We start from the raw sequence: 14,826 nt of genomic DNA, 5'->3' as shown, positions 1-14,826 counted from the left end.
TGGCGCTAATCTGATAACAATTTGCTCTCTCTGATTAGGGAGGTGGGATAAGAAGGGTAAGGGGTGGGGGGAGAGGAGGGGCACCTTCTCTTTGAAAGGGGGAGGCCATCCTGGTCAGCCTGGACGGTTGTGTTCCCCCAAGACACCCCAGCTCCCCAGCCAGCAGAGGCAAACACAGGCCTCCTCGGGAAGCCAAGTGCCTGGCTCCTTTTTCCTTTGTGCCAAATTTCTTTCTAAAAGTTTGGGTGTTGTCACAAAAGGTGAGGAGTCTGTAGCAGTTTCACCCTGATCCCAGGTCCCTCTCCCAGGTGACCCCCTACTGCTGCCTTCTTTGTATCACTCCAAATGCACACAGACTCATGACCTCCAATATCTTCCCTGGCTGTCCAGGCTCCACTTCAAAAATGACCTCCGCCATCCCACTAGGCTTCGCTGGGCCACCCAGGCCAGGACCTGCTCCTCTCCTAACCCCTGCAGTCCTGTCATCAGGACAGCCCACCCTTGGCCCTCTGGGTTCCAGCCCTGTGTGAGCAGCTCCAGATGTGGGTGCTTGCAGGGTGCAGCTTATCTGCCAACTAGACCTAAACTCCTTTGAGAACAGGAAGCTGGCCCTTAGACAGAGACAACGCAGAAGATGCAGATGAGCGGGGACTGCGTTCCTCTCTCCCACGGGACAAACGAGGCTCCAGGGAGATGGCGAGGCTCCAGGGAGATGGCGGTGGCCCATCAGGGAAGGAACTGGCAAGCTGCAGACTCGACTCGCGCAGGCCGTGGTACAAACCCCAGCTCTACCATTTGCCCTCTGTGAGACCTTGGGAATGCTACTGAGTCTTTCTGAGCCCCAAACCGGCCCTCTCAGAGTTGATCCAATATATGAAAAAGATTTGGCACTTGGGGGCTGGGGGTGTGGCTCGGTGGTAGATCCTGTGTGCCTGGCTGCTCCCGGAACGGGGTTGGGAGAGAGGAACGCAGTCCCCCGCACATCTGCACTTGGAGGCATTCAACAAATGCTCTCACTGAGGTTTTTGATTTACACAGTGATAATGGGGCTTGTGCTTCGGGTGACCGTGGGCAACTTGTGGGGCCTTTGTGCACCTCAGCTTCCCAGTCTATAAAATGGGAACGACAGTAATGCCATCTTTTAAAATCGGGGCACACAAGCAAGGGACACACTGTATTGGAAGGGCCAGCACCATGCCTGGCACTCGGTGGGTGTGTTCCACAGAGGGATCTGCAGTCGGCAGCTCCCTGGAAGCCTGGCTCCAGGCTCGGTACCTGCTCAGGCCCCTGTGAGGAAGGCAGTCCTGTGAGCATCCAGCCCAGTGAGCCTGGGAGGGCCTGCTCCCAGCAGCGGGCAGCAGCAAGCAGCAGCCTGGAAACAGCTTCCAGAGACGCCCAACATCAGCCTGGTAGGGGACCAGGATGCGAGCGATACTCCAGCAGTCAAATCACAGGGCCCTGCAGGGGGGTGTGTGTGCGCGTGTGGTGTGTGGCACTTGTCAGCCAGCCTTGTGCAGGAAGGAGGCACGGTCACCTGTCACCTCAGACCCACCAGGGATTTGTGGACCAGGCTCGGGCCTTTGGCGTCGGTCTCCTTGGTTCCTCTTGCTTCCACGGGAGGTCTCTGGCCTTCCTGCAACCTCATCCGGGCACTACCTTCCCCAGTGCTTCATGGCTTCGCCCTGCCCCTTTCCTCCAGTGCTCCCGGTGCCTTGGGTCTACCACAAAACATCTCCTCCCACCAAACAGCTGTGCCTTCTGGGAGAGAAGCTGGGCTGGAGTGTCCCGTCCTGCAGGGAGGCGGCCCGGGGCTCCTGGTGATGAACCTCTCAGCCCCCTGCCTCCTTCACAGGCCAGGTCTAAGTGCAGAGCATGGGCTCTCAAGGCCTTGTGAGCTGCCAGCTGCAGGGACGAAGTCTGTCCTGTCCCCAAGGCACCCCTGAGGTCCAGCAACAGCCTGGTTTTGAAAGGGACAGCCTTACATAGAAGGACTGGGCTGGGCTCAGTGGTGGAGTGCTTGCCTAGTATATGTGAGGTACTGAGTTTGATCCTCAGCACCACATAAAAAATAAATAGGGCTGGGGATCTTGCTCAGTTGGTAGAGTGCTTGCCTCGCCTGCACAAGGCCCTGGGTTCAATCCCCAGCACCACGATAAATAAATAAATAAACCATGCCTTTTATAAATAAATACATATTTTTAATTAAAAAAATCAGACTTGCAAATGGTGAGCTGCGTAAAGGAAGGTGAGCTCAGGCTCATTCTCAGGGAAGGAGCCATTCGGGTGTGCTGGAACAAGGCTTCGGGACCTCCAGGGAATTCCCTAAGGGGCCAGAACAAACAAGAAGGTGCAGGGCCAACTTTGAGTTCATCCCTGTGGTCCTTGGTCCCAAGGAAGTGTCACTGCTTAGTGAATAAACGAATGAATGAATAACAGTATCCTGGGGAAGAACCGAGGACCCTCAAGTCCAGAAAGCCAGCTGCCCCCACCCCAATTAACTTTGGGTTCCCTCACTAAAGGCTCCTTCTAAGCCTTTCGACATGATTTCTAAAACGATTCGTAATTCTGTGCTGTTATTTAAAGAAGGATCCCAAATTACGTAAGCTTCAGAACCCGCCTCTGCCCCACCTCGCCAGGCCTCTGCACCTGCTTCACTAATCTTTGTGTCAAGATTCAGCAGAGGCCATCAGCCTGTGACACCTTCCCTTGCCTCCCAGCATCCGGGTAGAGCTGTCTGCAGAGCCAGCCAGCCTGGGTCCCATCCAGATGGTTGTTACCACATCCCTATCACTTTTTTTTTAATTTTTGTATGGGACACGATACTTTTATTTTATGTATTTATGTGGTGCTGAGGATCGACCCCAGTGCCCCATGCATGGAAGGCAAGCGCTCCACCATTGAGCCACAACCCCAGCCCCACCCCTACACTTTGCTGTTGATCTTTCTGTTTCTGCCACTAGACTGTAAGTTCTTGGAGGGAAGAGCGGGCAGCAGGCCAGTCAACCCTGTATCTGTGCTGCTGGCCGTGCGTGTACACTGGGAGAGCTGGAAGAGTGTGTCAAGGCAAGCGGTGAGTGAAGAGGGCACCTCCTCCCCTTCCTCGCCGTGCTCAGAGTCACCGAGTGGAGGTGCTGTTCATTTTTGCCATGAAACACCTTGCGCAGTTCAGACACTGCACCTTGGCCCAGGCCAGCCCTTCTCCTGGGGCCCTCCCTTTCCTCTGGAATCCAGCCCGTCTGTCGGCCCCAGCCCGGCTCCGGCTCTCTCCGGCTCTCTCGGCAAGCTCACTAAGCAGCCTGGCTGGCGACCTCACGCTCCTCCGGACTCAACTTCTAAACACGGCACTCTGGCTGCTCATCTCCTCTCCTTCCTCCCTTAATAACTTGTGTTGTGGCTTTCACAGGGGAAGTCTGCTGGTCCCTGACCAGACCCTCAGCTCATTGGAAATGAATCCTTAAACCTCCTGTGTTCCCACCCACACTTTGCACAATCTAGATGTTTAGTAAACATTTGGAGATTGACCAACAGGTTCCTTAGCAGTCTCAAATGCGTACAAAATAGATACGACGACTCTTTTCCTAAAGAGCTCCTGGGAGGTAGGGGAAATGAAAAGGAAATTCTACAAAAGGGAATCTTATGATGGCATTTCATTGTGGTGACATGGCCACATTTTCCAGAAAAATGGACCAGCAAAGCTGCCAGCAAACTTCCTAATGCCTTCAACAGAAACGCCACGCTGAACAGTCCCCTCTCTCGGTGTCCGTGTCTTTTTGGGTCCTCTGTCCTGGTGGGAGGCTGTGGCATCTGGCTCAGGCTCACTGGGGCTTTCTCTCTGGTGCAGCGACTTGGCTTGGATGCTCTGCTCTCGGTTCCAAATGGCCACCACCTGGCAGCGGTGCAGACTTTCACTAAGGCCAGGCCTTGAAATCAAACAGCTTCTGAGCATCCACCCTCATTCTTCTGGACGGACCCAGAGGATTCTGACCTGCACAAAGAGCTCTATCTTGTGTGCTCCCGGGTTCACTGGCCTCCCAAATATGTATTGTTTGGTTCTTATAAAAGATCAAAAGGCCTCTTTTCAGCCCATTGTGCCTTTTGGTGGCCAGTCTCCCTCCTGTGTGCTGCTCCTGCTGACCTTTCTGCTCACTGACCCGAGTCTGTTTCTTGACTGACCCCTGATGTGCCTTTAAACTACTGGGTGTAAAATTAGCTGTTTTCTTTTGGAAGCGTGTGTTTTTGCCTCTCCAAAAATGCCACAACATGGGGGCAGGGTCTGCGCAGGGGCTCCGGCCCACTGTGAGTTTAATTTCTGGTTTACCAAATCGGTTGTGTTTTAAATCTTAGATTGGTTCACGCTGAGGAATACAAAACCCTTGCAAGTTGGTGGGGCAGGGAAACAAAGCTAAGTGCCGGCTGCTCAGTGACCACTCAACAAAACAGCCTCTATGCTAATTAGTGGGTCTGATGAATTATTGAGCCACTCTGCAGGGATCACTGGAAATGCTTTTCATGTTTTTAAACTACAACGGGGTGAGGCAGAGACAGGCAAGCTACAGACAAGAGCTAGCGAACTTACGTAAGCCACACCACTAAGGGCAGGAAACAGGATTCAGAAAGGGGAATTGGAAATACAACGGGACGGACACGTGGGAGGAGGGGAAACAGGCGCAGATCATGGGTAGAGAAGCAATTAAAACCAAACCATTTCATTTCTATAATTTTTGGATGAGGTTTTCAAGAGGCTGTGGTGAAGGAATTACGAGTGCCCCACGTGTCTGCCTCTCCCAGTTCAGGGCTTCTCAGCCTTGGTGCTGACGGCGGATGCCCCTTTGCGGGGTGGGAGGCGCAGTCTGCAGTCCGAGGATGTGGAGCAGCGTCTCTGCCAGGTGCCAGCAGCAGCCCCTCCAGCTGCATTAACCAAAAATGTCTCCAGACACGACCAAAAGTTCCCAGGAGAGCAAAATCACCCCCCGCTTAAGTGAGAACCACTGAGCTGCTTCCAGAATGTCAGCCTCTTTCTCCTGATGTAGAGTCTCATTTCAGGCTGCCTCCCTCACAACCTTGAAAGGAGGCAAGGTGGGTCTTACCCTCCACCCCCCGCGGCTCAGGAAATCAAGCCAGTTGCCCAAGACCAGAGCTCCAGAAAATGAAGGCTCTAGCACCTAACCAGGGTGTGCCCAGCTGGCCAGGGTTGCAGGGTGAGGGGGATGGGGCGGCGGTAGTGTCTTTCAAGGACAGCAGGAAAGGGGAAGAACGCAAGCGCAGGGAGGAGGATTTGTCTCCTCATCAGCTCCCGGAGTTCAGGGTTTCCCGGAGTTCAGGGTTTTCAGCATTTACTTCTAGTCAACTGAGGAGAACAATAAGGTTGCTTTGAGGAACAAGAATATTTGAAGTCAGGATGACGGGAAGGGCAAAGTGCTCACTGCTCCCGGGCCAGGCAGTACCCCGTGAGCTCAGGGAATCCTGATGTCCAGGTGCTAAGTACCTTCACCTCCGCTCACAGGGAGGTCTAGAGGAGAAGCAGGGTCACAGGTGGCAGAGCGAGGGGGGGGGGCGGCAGGCAGAACTCGGCTGGCTCCGAACAAGGAAGCCTGACATCTGAACCGCCCCGCAGGCCCCTCTCTCCTGCCAGGTAGCTGGGCTTGACATCTGCCTGGGCAACCAGGCAGCGGATTTCTCTATTTATTGTGGTTGTTGAAAACAATAGCTGCAGCCCTTCTCATTTGCACAGATGCAGGAGCCTGAAAGAATCATCCCCGGACGGGGACAATTTCGTTGAAAGTCAAATTGTTAACAATGGACAGCACTATTTTTCTTGTTCTTCTTTCCTTTCTTTTTCTTTTTCAAATATAAAAGTCAGAGGAAAAGCACCTGTGGTTGGACCAGCGGGCCCAAGGCCCCTGGGCAGGGGCTTGCCAGAGCCAGTTCTCAGGAACCTGCGCACACCGTCCTGCACGGTGTATTGGCCCCCTACCTGAAAGCGGTGGGTCACAGTCTCTGTTGCCTGGGACACATTTACTAGCATCTCAAGTACAAACACAAAACTGACATCTCAAAATTAGTGAGCTCAAAGCACAGCTAATGGATTGGTGGGCTCCGTGGTTAGTATGTCAGGTAGGATACACTTGATGGTGTTTGTTTATTTTTATTAAACTTTTTAAATAAAGATACATTTCCTTTTTCTGTTTTCTCTTTTGCAATTGTGGGAATCGAACTCAGGGCTGCAGTGTGCTCTACCAGCAAGCTATACTCCAGCCAAGATGCATTTTCTTAAAACAGGGTTGAAATCAGTCATCTTACGGGACAAATGATGCGTCTGGGGGTCACAGAACAGCTTGAACCCAACACAATAGAGATCAGGGTTCGAAACGTCCTGTGCAGAGCCAGTTTTAGGTCAAGGAAACTTTCTTTCAAATAAGGAAGAGGAGGAGGAATAGCTCATTGGTAGAGAGCTCACCTAGCATGTATGAGGCCTCGGGTTCAATACTCAGTACTGAAAAAATAAACAATGTACACCTAATGAGGAAGCATCCTGACTTATACAATGAGCATCGGCTGAGCCTGGAATGCTCTGGAAGTTGCTGGAAGCCCCCACTGATGTGTTCACCAGGCCTCAGAATTCTTCCTATAGGAACAGCCCTCCCACAACACCACAGCAGTGTCCTGAGAGCCAAGGAAACAGATGGTGACTTGATTCAGTGGGAGGAGCACCAGTTCTGAGGTCTCAAAGCTTCAAAGCCAAGCACCCCTTCTTCAGAAGCTGCTCCTGGCCTTGGTGCCAAGCCAGCGGAGGGGACAGCTCCACTCTCTGGAGTGGCCACAGTCCTGGGCAGGGCACAGGGCACTGCTGCAGGCTGCACTCACTGAAGGCCATCTGGGCGCCAGGAAGGGGAAAGCTCTGAATCAGAAAGATGGGGAAAGGAGCTGCGAGGACCGAGAATCACCTGGTGTCCCTAGAAAAAAGCCCTTCCCCCTGGCGGCAGGACCTGCCATTAGGAGGGGCCGCTGTTCCTAAGCCCTCCCTAACATTGATTTGTTCCTATTACATGGTAACTGCATATAAATCTGAGGCCGAGCCTCTTCAGAAGAGAAAACAAGTCGGTAGTGTTTTTACACCGTGCTGCGACCTAACACAGCCACTGACCTGTGTTGGGGTGCGAGCACGGCTGTGTTGCTGTGCCCTGCCTTCTCTGCTCTGTCTCTGCCTCAGCACCTGTGTTCACCGGCATCCGTGTATATTAGTGAAGTTCAGCTCTTACTGGGCATGGGGTGGTTGCCTGGTTTTGTAGTGTCTGATTCGAACACTCTGAATAATTGCTTCCTCGGGATGATAATGGTAAAGATCCCACCAGGGGCACCACTCTTACAGACTGGACTTGAGTTGGAGGCAAAGCCGACTAACACTTTGGATCTAGGGGCTGGACTCCATGGGCCCCAGAGGGCTGGGTTTTTGTTTTTTGTTTTTCCTCACCCTTTCATCCTGATATGAACCTGGTTTTTAAGTTCCAGGTCCAGATCTGTTCCTTCATAAAGCCTTCCCAAGTCCTGCCAGCGTAGCTTCCCCCTGGGTTCAAGAACTGAACCCTTCTGAGTAGCGCCGTTCACAGGGGGTGACTCAGGACATTGCCTGTCTTGAGTGTGCTTGTGTGTGTGTGCGTGCGTGTGTGTGTGTGTGTGTCGCATCTCCCCAGCTAAATATTAAATGGTTAACTCTTTGTGGGCAAGGGCTGAGTTCTAAACTCCCAAGAGCTTAGGATGGTATTGGGCATTTAGTGAACATTTAGTAAATATTTCTTTGCTAGCAACAAGTCCCGTGAAATCAGTAGAGCTCACTTGAGAAGGAAGGTTGAGTGAAATGACGTTGGAATCAGATTCATTTGTGACAGTTTCTGACTGTCTGCTATGCAGGATGATTGATTAATCGTCAGTTAAGGCCAATAGAACTTGGAATCTAAAGTCAGGAGACCTGTGCCTCATGTCATTTCTACCTACCAGGTAAGAATAGCTCCTCTGGTGAGTCTCTTCACCTCACCAGACCTTAATATGCTAGAGAGAGAGAGAGAGAGAGAGAAAGAGGAGTTGGATTAGCTGTGTGTAAGCTTTTTTCTAGCCCCAAATGCTGTGTGATTCTATAACTCTATTTCACAAATGCATGCACTTCTTATTTGTGACATAAATCCCCACAGAAAAACAAAGTCAGTAATAAATTATGAAGAACTCAGGTGCCACGATCATTTGCACTTTCCAAGGACGCTCGATTCGATAAATTCCACCCCTGTAAGCAGCCCCTCTCCAGGGCGACAGAAGATTCCAGGCTGTCAGTGGAGCAAACCAAGCAGTCTCTCCCCATAATTGTATTGACAGGATATCAGCGGAGTCCCGACGGCAGGAAGGGTGCGCCCCTGACAGGTTTTGTGAGGGAGCCTTGAAGGCTAGTGTTGCCAGATTCTGTGTTGAGTCACAGGATTCTGGGGAAATGAGAATCAAGCAAGGAGAAGCTCGGTTCTTTATTTAATTTTATTCTTCCAGGGAGTCACATTGGAAGGCACACTTCTGCCTGCACATCACTTTACACAGCGCAGGAGAGGTCCGTCCTAATGAGAACAGCTACGTCCTTTTGTGGCCACATAAAACATCATCTTGATGCAATTAAATCCCGTTCAATAACCAGTCGTCTTGTTCTAAATGAGGCAGCTAGTTGTTGAGCATTTGTAAGGTAAAACGCTTGCTTGAATGTCTGGGATTCTCACTTTTCACTTGGTTACCGTGGCACCTTGCAGACATGTTCTTGAATAACTGATGTGCACACGTCCTGGTAAATTCATTGGGTGGGAAATACCAGTGCTGGGTTTGTTCAGTCAGTGTCTTTGCATTTTAAATAAAACAATTCTGAAAACATTCCACCCACTGCAAAAAACAATTCAAGCGACAACCTCCAATATGGTGGGATGAACTACTATTTCTAAGGCACTAGCTTCCCTCAATAGAAATGCACAGCTTCAAGCTCAGATTAGACAAAAGCAAAATATGCCTCAGCTCCAGTTATCCTCTAAATGGGTGGAAGGCACTCCCGACCACTGCCACCCGCGAGGAGGCACAGGACCTGAAACTCTGGGCCAGTGAACTGGGTGGGCCTCAGTGAAGGAATCCACAAGCCAACTCAACAGAAATTTTAGTAACATCATCATTATCATAAGGCTCCACAGCCTTAAACATTTTCAATTTCTTCCTTTTTTAAAAAAAGTCCAAACCCTCAAAGTTTCATAATTCAAATTTTCTTTCACATACAGGATGCTGTTTTTTAAGCAGTAAAAATAATGCTGGGGCTGAGGGGCAGTGGAAGTAGCCGCCCACCCAGGCTCTGCCAGAACCCAAAGCACAAAGCCAGGCAGAAGGGACTGCAGGGCGCTGTTTTGTAAGGGGGTCTGGAAGGAACAGTCACGTCCAGGCCGCCAACCCCAGTTCAGGTTTTGCTAGATCTTACAGGATGTGGAGAGTATTGTGATGTGGATATCAACTTGACCGCTACAGAAAGGTGAAGAATCCAAGGGCGGTCCCAGGGAAGGCTGCATCCTGGCAGCTCCTGGCAGAAGAGAACCCCAGGGTCAGTCACCGCAAAGCTTGGGTGGGGGACCCCTACTGCTCTTGCATGGTCCCCAAAGGCCAGGACGGTCCTGCCAGCCCTGAAGACAGAGGCGCAGTCAAAGGTTGGTGATGGACTCTACGTTTTCATCCTAAGCTCGCATTCAGAGCCCATTCTTCCTGGAAGATGTTCCGCTATTGCCACCCAGAGGCCAAATATTGAACTTCATATGGGGGATTTTACATATATATTTATACACATTGTTTTACACATATGTGCGTATATTAACTACATTATATCATGTATATTGTATACATATCATACACATGCATATTATACTATATATACGTGTATGTACAATACATGTAAACCATATGTGCATGAGTATACACATATTATATATGCACACTATATAATGTATGTATGAATACACACAAAAGTAAGCGTCGCTTGGGATGGATGGCTACAGTGCCCTTCATTGTGCATTCAGGAAGGAGTTGGGCCACTGGTCACACTGGAATGACAGTAATGATCTAACATCAGAGGAGCTGTAGCAGGGGCTGTGGCCTCCATTCTCTCCTCAATCCCAGAATGGTGGACCCAACTCACCCCTCTGTCCGCTGAGAGTGCCTCTTCTCACCTTGAAGTAAGTGAAGGACCCTGTTCCACTGGGGGTGGGGGCTATTGGTTGGAAAGGCGCTGCTGCCGCTTCCCTGCACTGTACACCCTCTGCAGGAACATATCTCAGGGAATATGGGAGGAAAGAGTCTGTGTTTCCCCAGCCAGCCAACTCTGTTAATTCTGCAGTGTCAATGAAGCCAGAATTGGACAGGCAGACAGGCAGGGTCAGATCCAGAGAATGGGGGAATTGAAATGTTAATTCCTTCAGAGCCCTTCCTCCACCCTTATCAAGATAACCTGCCCCTGCTCCAACCTGTTGCTAAGATAACCTGTCTCAGGATTGTCCCTCCCTACAGGGAGTGGTGAATTACGTCCCCTTCCTGCCCAGATCACTCCCACTCGGCCCCCCAGCCCGTGGCTTCTCACCTTTTGGCCATCCACCCAGCATCTCCTGGGCCTACTCATAGTGCCGGAAGGAGAGAGCTAAGGGGAAGACAGCAGGAGAACGAAGGAGGCCTGGGACACAGAAAAAGGCAGAACCCCTCGCTTCTGGGGATACAGGATACACCTTTGGCCCCCTTCTTCCTCCCAGGAGTAGTCTGTGTTACTCCTTTTTGAACAAACCCTGTTTTAACATCCTCGGTGTGCTTCTCTAATGTTATACTTCAACCTGTGAAGGAGCAGAGCTCATCACCGATAATGGCGCATCATCTGGAAAGCCTACATTCCCTTCACGAAAACAGCAAAAAACAACCCCGGCAACAAAACCCTCCGCGCTCTAACCGGCGCTGGGCCGGTTGCTGAGCCCACGGTTCCCTCCAGCGCCCTTCCCACGCGCCTGGGAAACCAAGTGCATTTTTAAAAGCACACTGCCCTCCAGTGGCGCAAAATCAATTTGCTCCATGGCTGGCTCCTCAACCACCAAACTTCAACCTGACTTTTCTTGTGGCAGGGAGGGAGGGAGGTGTGGCAGTGCCACCACGGCGTGCGGGTTCCCACCTGGCAGGAAAAGACACTAACGTGCCCCGAAGCGGACAGTAAGTAAAAGGCTAGGTAGTCTAACTAAAAACGCAACGCCCTGCGAGTGCCCGGGGGGCCTCTTAGGTGGGAGATGCGCGCTTTTTCTCCTGAGGTTGTGATTTGGATAAAGTAAGAGTCAGAAAGACGGAAATTAACTTGTGACGCGTTCTGTCCAGGAGAGACACACAGCACCTGCTGCCTAGAAGTAGCCCAGGCGCACAGAGGAAAGCAAAAGGCGGCCTTCACTGGGGGCTGGGGGGCTGACAGGTGGTAATGAACGTCCTGCGGGGTCACCGGCCAGCTGCTGGGGAAACCACAGCAGCCAACGTCGCGCTGGGCAAGGGTCCTGCTGGGATTACCCCATTCGGTCTTCCCAGCCGTTCCCGTTCACGTGTGTCGTTATCACCCCACTTTGAGGATGAGAAAACTGAGGCTCAGAGAGGCGACGCGACCTGCCTTTGACCCTGCAGAGGTCCTGGTCTGTCTGGACCAGAGCTGGAGTCCCCAGTGCTGCCCTCGAACCCAGGACTTGATGGCTGGAAACCCTTGACTGTGGGTGGCTCACCTTGACGATGAGCGGGTTCTGAAACATGGAGTCCCGCACGACCCCCAGCCTCTCGTTCTCCATGCCTGGGCGGATGTCAGCCACCGTCAGGGGCCGCCGAGGGGGCGGGCAGATCTGGCTGACAGTGCGATGCACCTGCTGCTTCTTCTTCTTCCACCGCTTGAGGTCCTGGCGGGAGTCCCCGGCCTCTGGCATCCTGGGGGTCGCCGTGGAGTCGCCCCGGAGTCGCCCCGAGGGCTGGATGCCTGGCTCGTTCCCACGTCTGAGGTCCCAGCTCGCTTCGGGCCGCACCACTAAAACCCCGGGGTGGGCGCTGGATGCCGGCCACCTCCGGAGCCGGCCGTGCGCACCTCGCGGCGCCCTCTCGGTGCAAGGAGCCTCGGGAACCTACGTAAGCACCGCTGGTTCCTCAGAGTGTGTCTGGGACTCGGTGCTGCGGATCCGGGAGGAAAGGAGACCAAGGCCACCCCTTGAGGAGGCATGGAACAGTCCCGTCTCCTTGGCGACAGGACGCCAACAGCTCCCAAACCTACGCTAGCTCTTTCCTGAAACTATTGGCGGCCAGCAAGATGGACCTTTTAGGGTTTTCTTAAAACATCAGAGAAATCCAAGAATTACTATTGAGTTGTGCCCAAGACATAGGATTCTAGAGGGCCATTTATACTTGACTTCCTGGTCAAAGTTACCTTCTTTCCATCCAAAGACCCCACTCATGGCGCCCTCCCAGCCTGTGCCTTGAGCTGCACGCAAACACCCGAGCTACCGCGCTAAAACCTTTGAAGCCAGATTTAAGATAGGAAGTTAGTGTAGTTAGATAAATCTGTCTAATATCGAGTAAAATCAAGAATGGAGGCCATTATAGTACAGGAAACCAGAGCAGCGCTTGGGGGAATTGAAAATGTCCCCAAGGCCCAGAGCCCATCCCAAGGAAATGTGGTTTTTTTTTTTTTTTTTTTTTTTTTTGTTTGTTTTTTGTTTTTTTCCACAAGGAAATGTTAATGAAGCAGCTCCCAACAAACAAGGAGGTGCTAATCCAAAAACCCTTCCTGCCCAGATTACTTTTTCGGCCCACCTGTCCCCAACCCTTTGGGCCTTCCCACCTACATTCCATCACTGCAAGATAACAGAACAAAGGACAGGAATGCGACAGGAAGGCGGGAAAGCTGAAAGTAGACCTTAGCTATAAAAGAGGGAAGACCTCCTTCCATGCATTCCACCTCTTGGGTCCCCTTCTTCCTCAGGGAGAAGTCTTTTATAAATGTAACCTTTAATAAAGCTTCTACTTTCCACTCTAAACTTGCTTCGGTGTGCTTCTCTGCTGTTATACTTCAGCATTGGGGAAGCAAGAACTTGTCACCGGTAAACAGCGGTAACACCTTCACGGTGAAAAAGAAATCCACATACCAAGGCTGAATGAAGCTGCTGCTAACCCATAGGGGCATCCCCAGGCACTACCCCTGTTGGATCCCCAGTTTTTCTTCTGGGAAATGGGCTGGAAGGAGAATCTAAAGTTGGATTAGATCACTGGTATCCAACTTTGTGCAATAGAATGGGGAGAGATTGAAAAACTCAGATTTGCTGGACAAGGTGGTGTACACCTGTCATCCTAGGACTCCAGAGGCTGAGATAGGAGGATCGAAAATTGGAGGCCAGCCTCAGCAACTTAGCGAGGCCTTATCTCAACAATAAAATAAATAAATAAAAAGGGCTGGGGATGGAGCTCAGTGATAAAGTGACGCCTGAGTTCAATCCCACTACAATAAAAAGAAAGAAAAACTCAGTTCCACAAGACTCAATCCAGACTCACTGAATGAAATTATCTGGAAGCAGTCCCTGACACCCTGCATTTTAATCCACCCAAACTTTATTTTGAAAAAGTTCCAATCTACAGAGAAATTGAAAGAAGGCTACAATTGTAAACCATATAGACTTCACCAAGTTTCATTGATCCTTGAGCTTGCCATGTTTGCTTTTACATTTGAGAGTACGTGTGCATGGGCATGTATGTGCACACAACTGATATATTTGAAAATATCTCAAATAATAATATCTTTGACCCTAAATATTTCATCCTGTATCTAGGACATTTTTGTGCATCACTATAATGTTCTTATCATGTCCAAGGATTTTAATGTCATGCCATAATAACATCTAATATGCAGTTCATAATGTAAAGTTGGGAATCTGCATTTTTATAAAGCTGCCCAGGTGATTGATGCAGTGTTTCTGGACCCAGTAGCCTGTTGATCTGTAATCTCCCAGTATCTCCTTTTGTGCATTCATTCATCCATCATTTGCATCTTTTTTTTTTTAATTTTTTTAATATTTATTTTTTAGTTTTAGTTTTCGGCAGACACAACATCTTTGTTTGTATGTGGTGCTGAGGATCGAACCCAGGCCGCACACATGCCAGGCGAGCACGCTACCGCTTGAGCCACATCCCCAGCCCCTGTCATTTGCATCTTCATTAAACATGTTAACATTCACTTATCCAAGGCTCTGGGTTCACTGGAGGGCTGGCTGCAATGACAATCAATCTGACCTTTGAGGCTTTACACACCAATAGTGCACAGTCAACGCATTAGCTGAGCAGAATAGACAGATTTTCGACTGCTCACCCAGGCCTGGAGCCGCCCTGTGTGGCAGCGTGGGCACATGCACGCTCCTGGCTCTCCAGCCTGTGTTGTGACTTTCACAGACATAGAGCTCTGCACTTTGCAATCAAAGGTGCTTCGCCCGCTCACACAGGCAGGATGGTGTGATAATGGAAAGAGCACAGGTTGGAATTCTAGGCCAGGAACGGCATGTTGGACAAGTTACCAAAAGCCCCAGTTTTCTTATTCGCAGGATGGGACTAAAGCATTATCTAATGAAGATACCTCCAACAGAAGGGCTGTTATGAAATTAAATGAAAAATTTGTTGCCTAGATGGGTATGTTCACTATGCGAAAAGGTTTGATGACCTGATTGTGGTGCTGGAGATGGAACTTGTACTAGGCAAGACCTCTACCACTGAGCTACATCGCCAGCTTTAATC

The 14,826-nt window shown here is 50.7% G+C and overlaps 1 protein-coding gene across 3 annotated transcripts in view; it reads right to left on the bottom strand.

The window, feature by feature from the left end:
• The window catches only part of Cfap77 (cilia and flagella associated protein 77), a 121,541-nt gene extending 109,430 nt beyond the window's left edge, over positions 1-12,111 (bottom strand). Inside the window, exon 1 of one of the 3 annotated variants that reach the window (XM_046451719.2) lies at positions 11,790-12,111. In XM_046451719.2, coding sequence (XP_046307675.1) covers positions 11,790-11,984 — 195 coding nt within the window. In that variant the 5' untranslated portion in view covers positions 11,985-12,111. The remainder of the gene's footprint in view (positions 1-11,789) is intronic. The other 2 variants (XM_046451720.2, XM_046451718.2) reach the window with 2 other exon arrangements.
• Between the last annotated feature and the right edge of the window lie 2,715 nt (positions 12,112-14,826).

Source organism: Marmota monax, unplaced genomic scaffold (genome assembly GCF_021218885.2).
Source record: "Marmota monax isolate L192 unplaced genomic scaffold, Marmota_monax_Labrador192_F-V1.1 WCK01_AAM20220418_F8-fsc00020, whole genome shotgun sequence".
Classification (NCBI taxonomy): domain Eukaryota; kingdom Metazoa; phylum Chordata; class Mammalia; order Rodentia; family Sciuridae; genus Marmota; species Marmota monax.
Note: the sequence above shows the minus strand (reverse complement) of the source record. Positions and strands in the feature narration are given on the sequence as shown.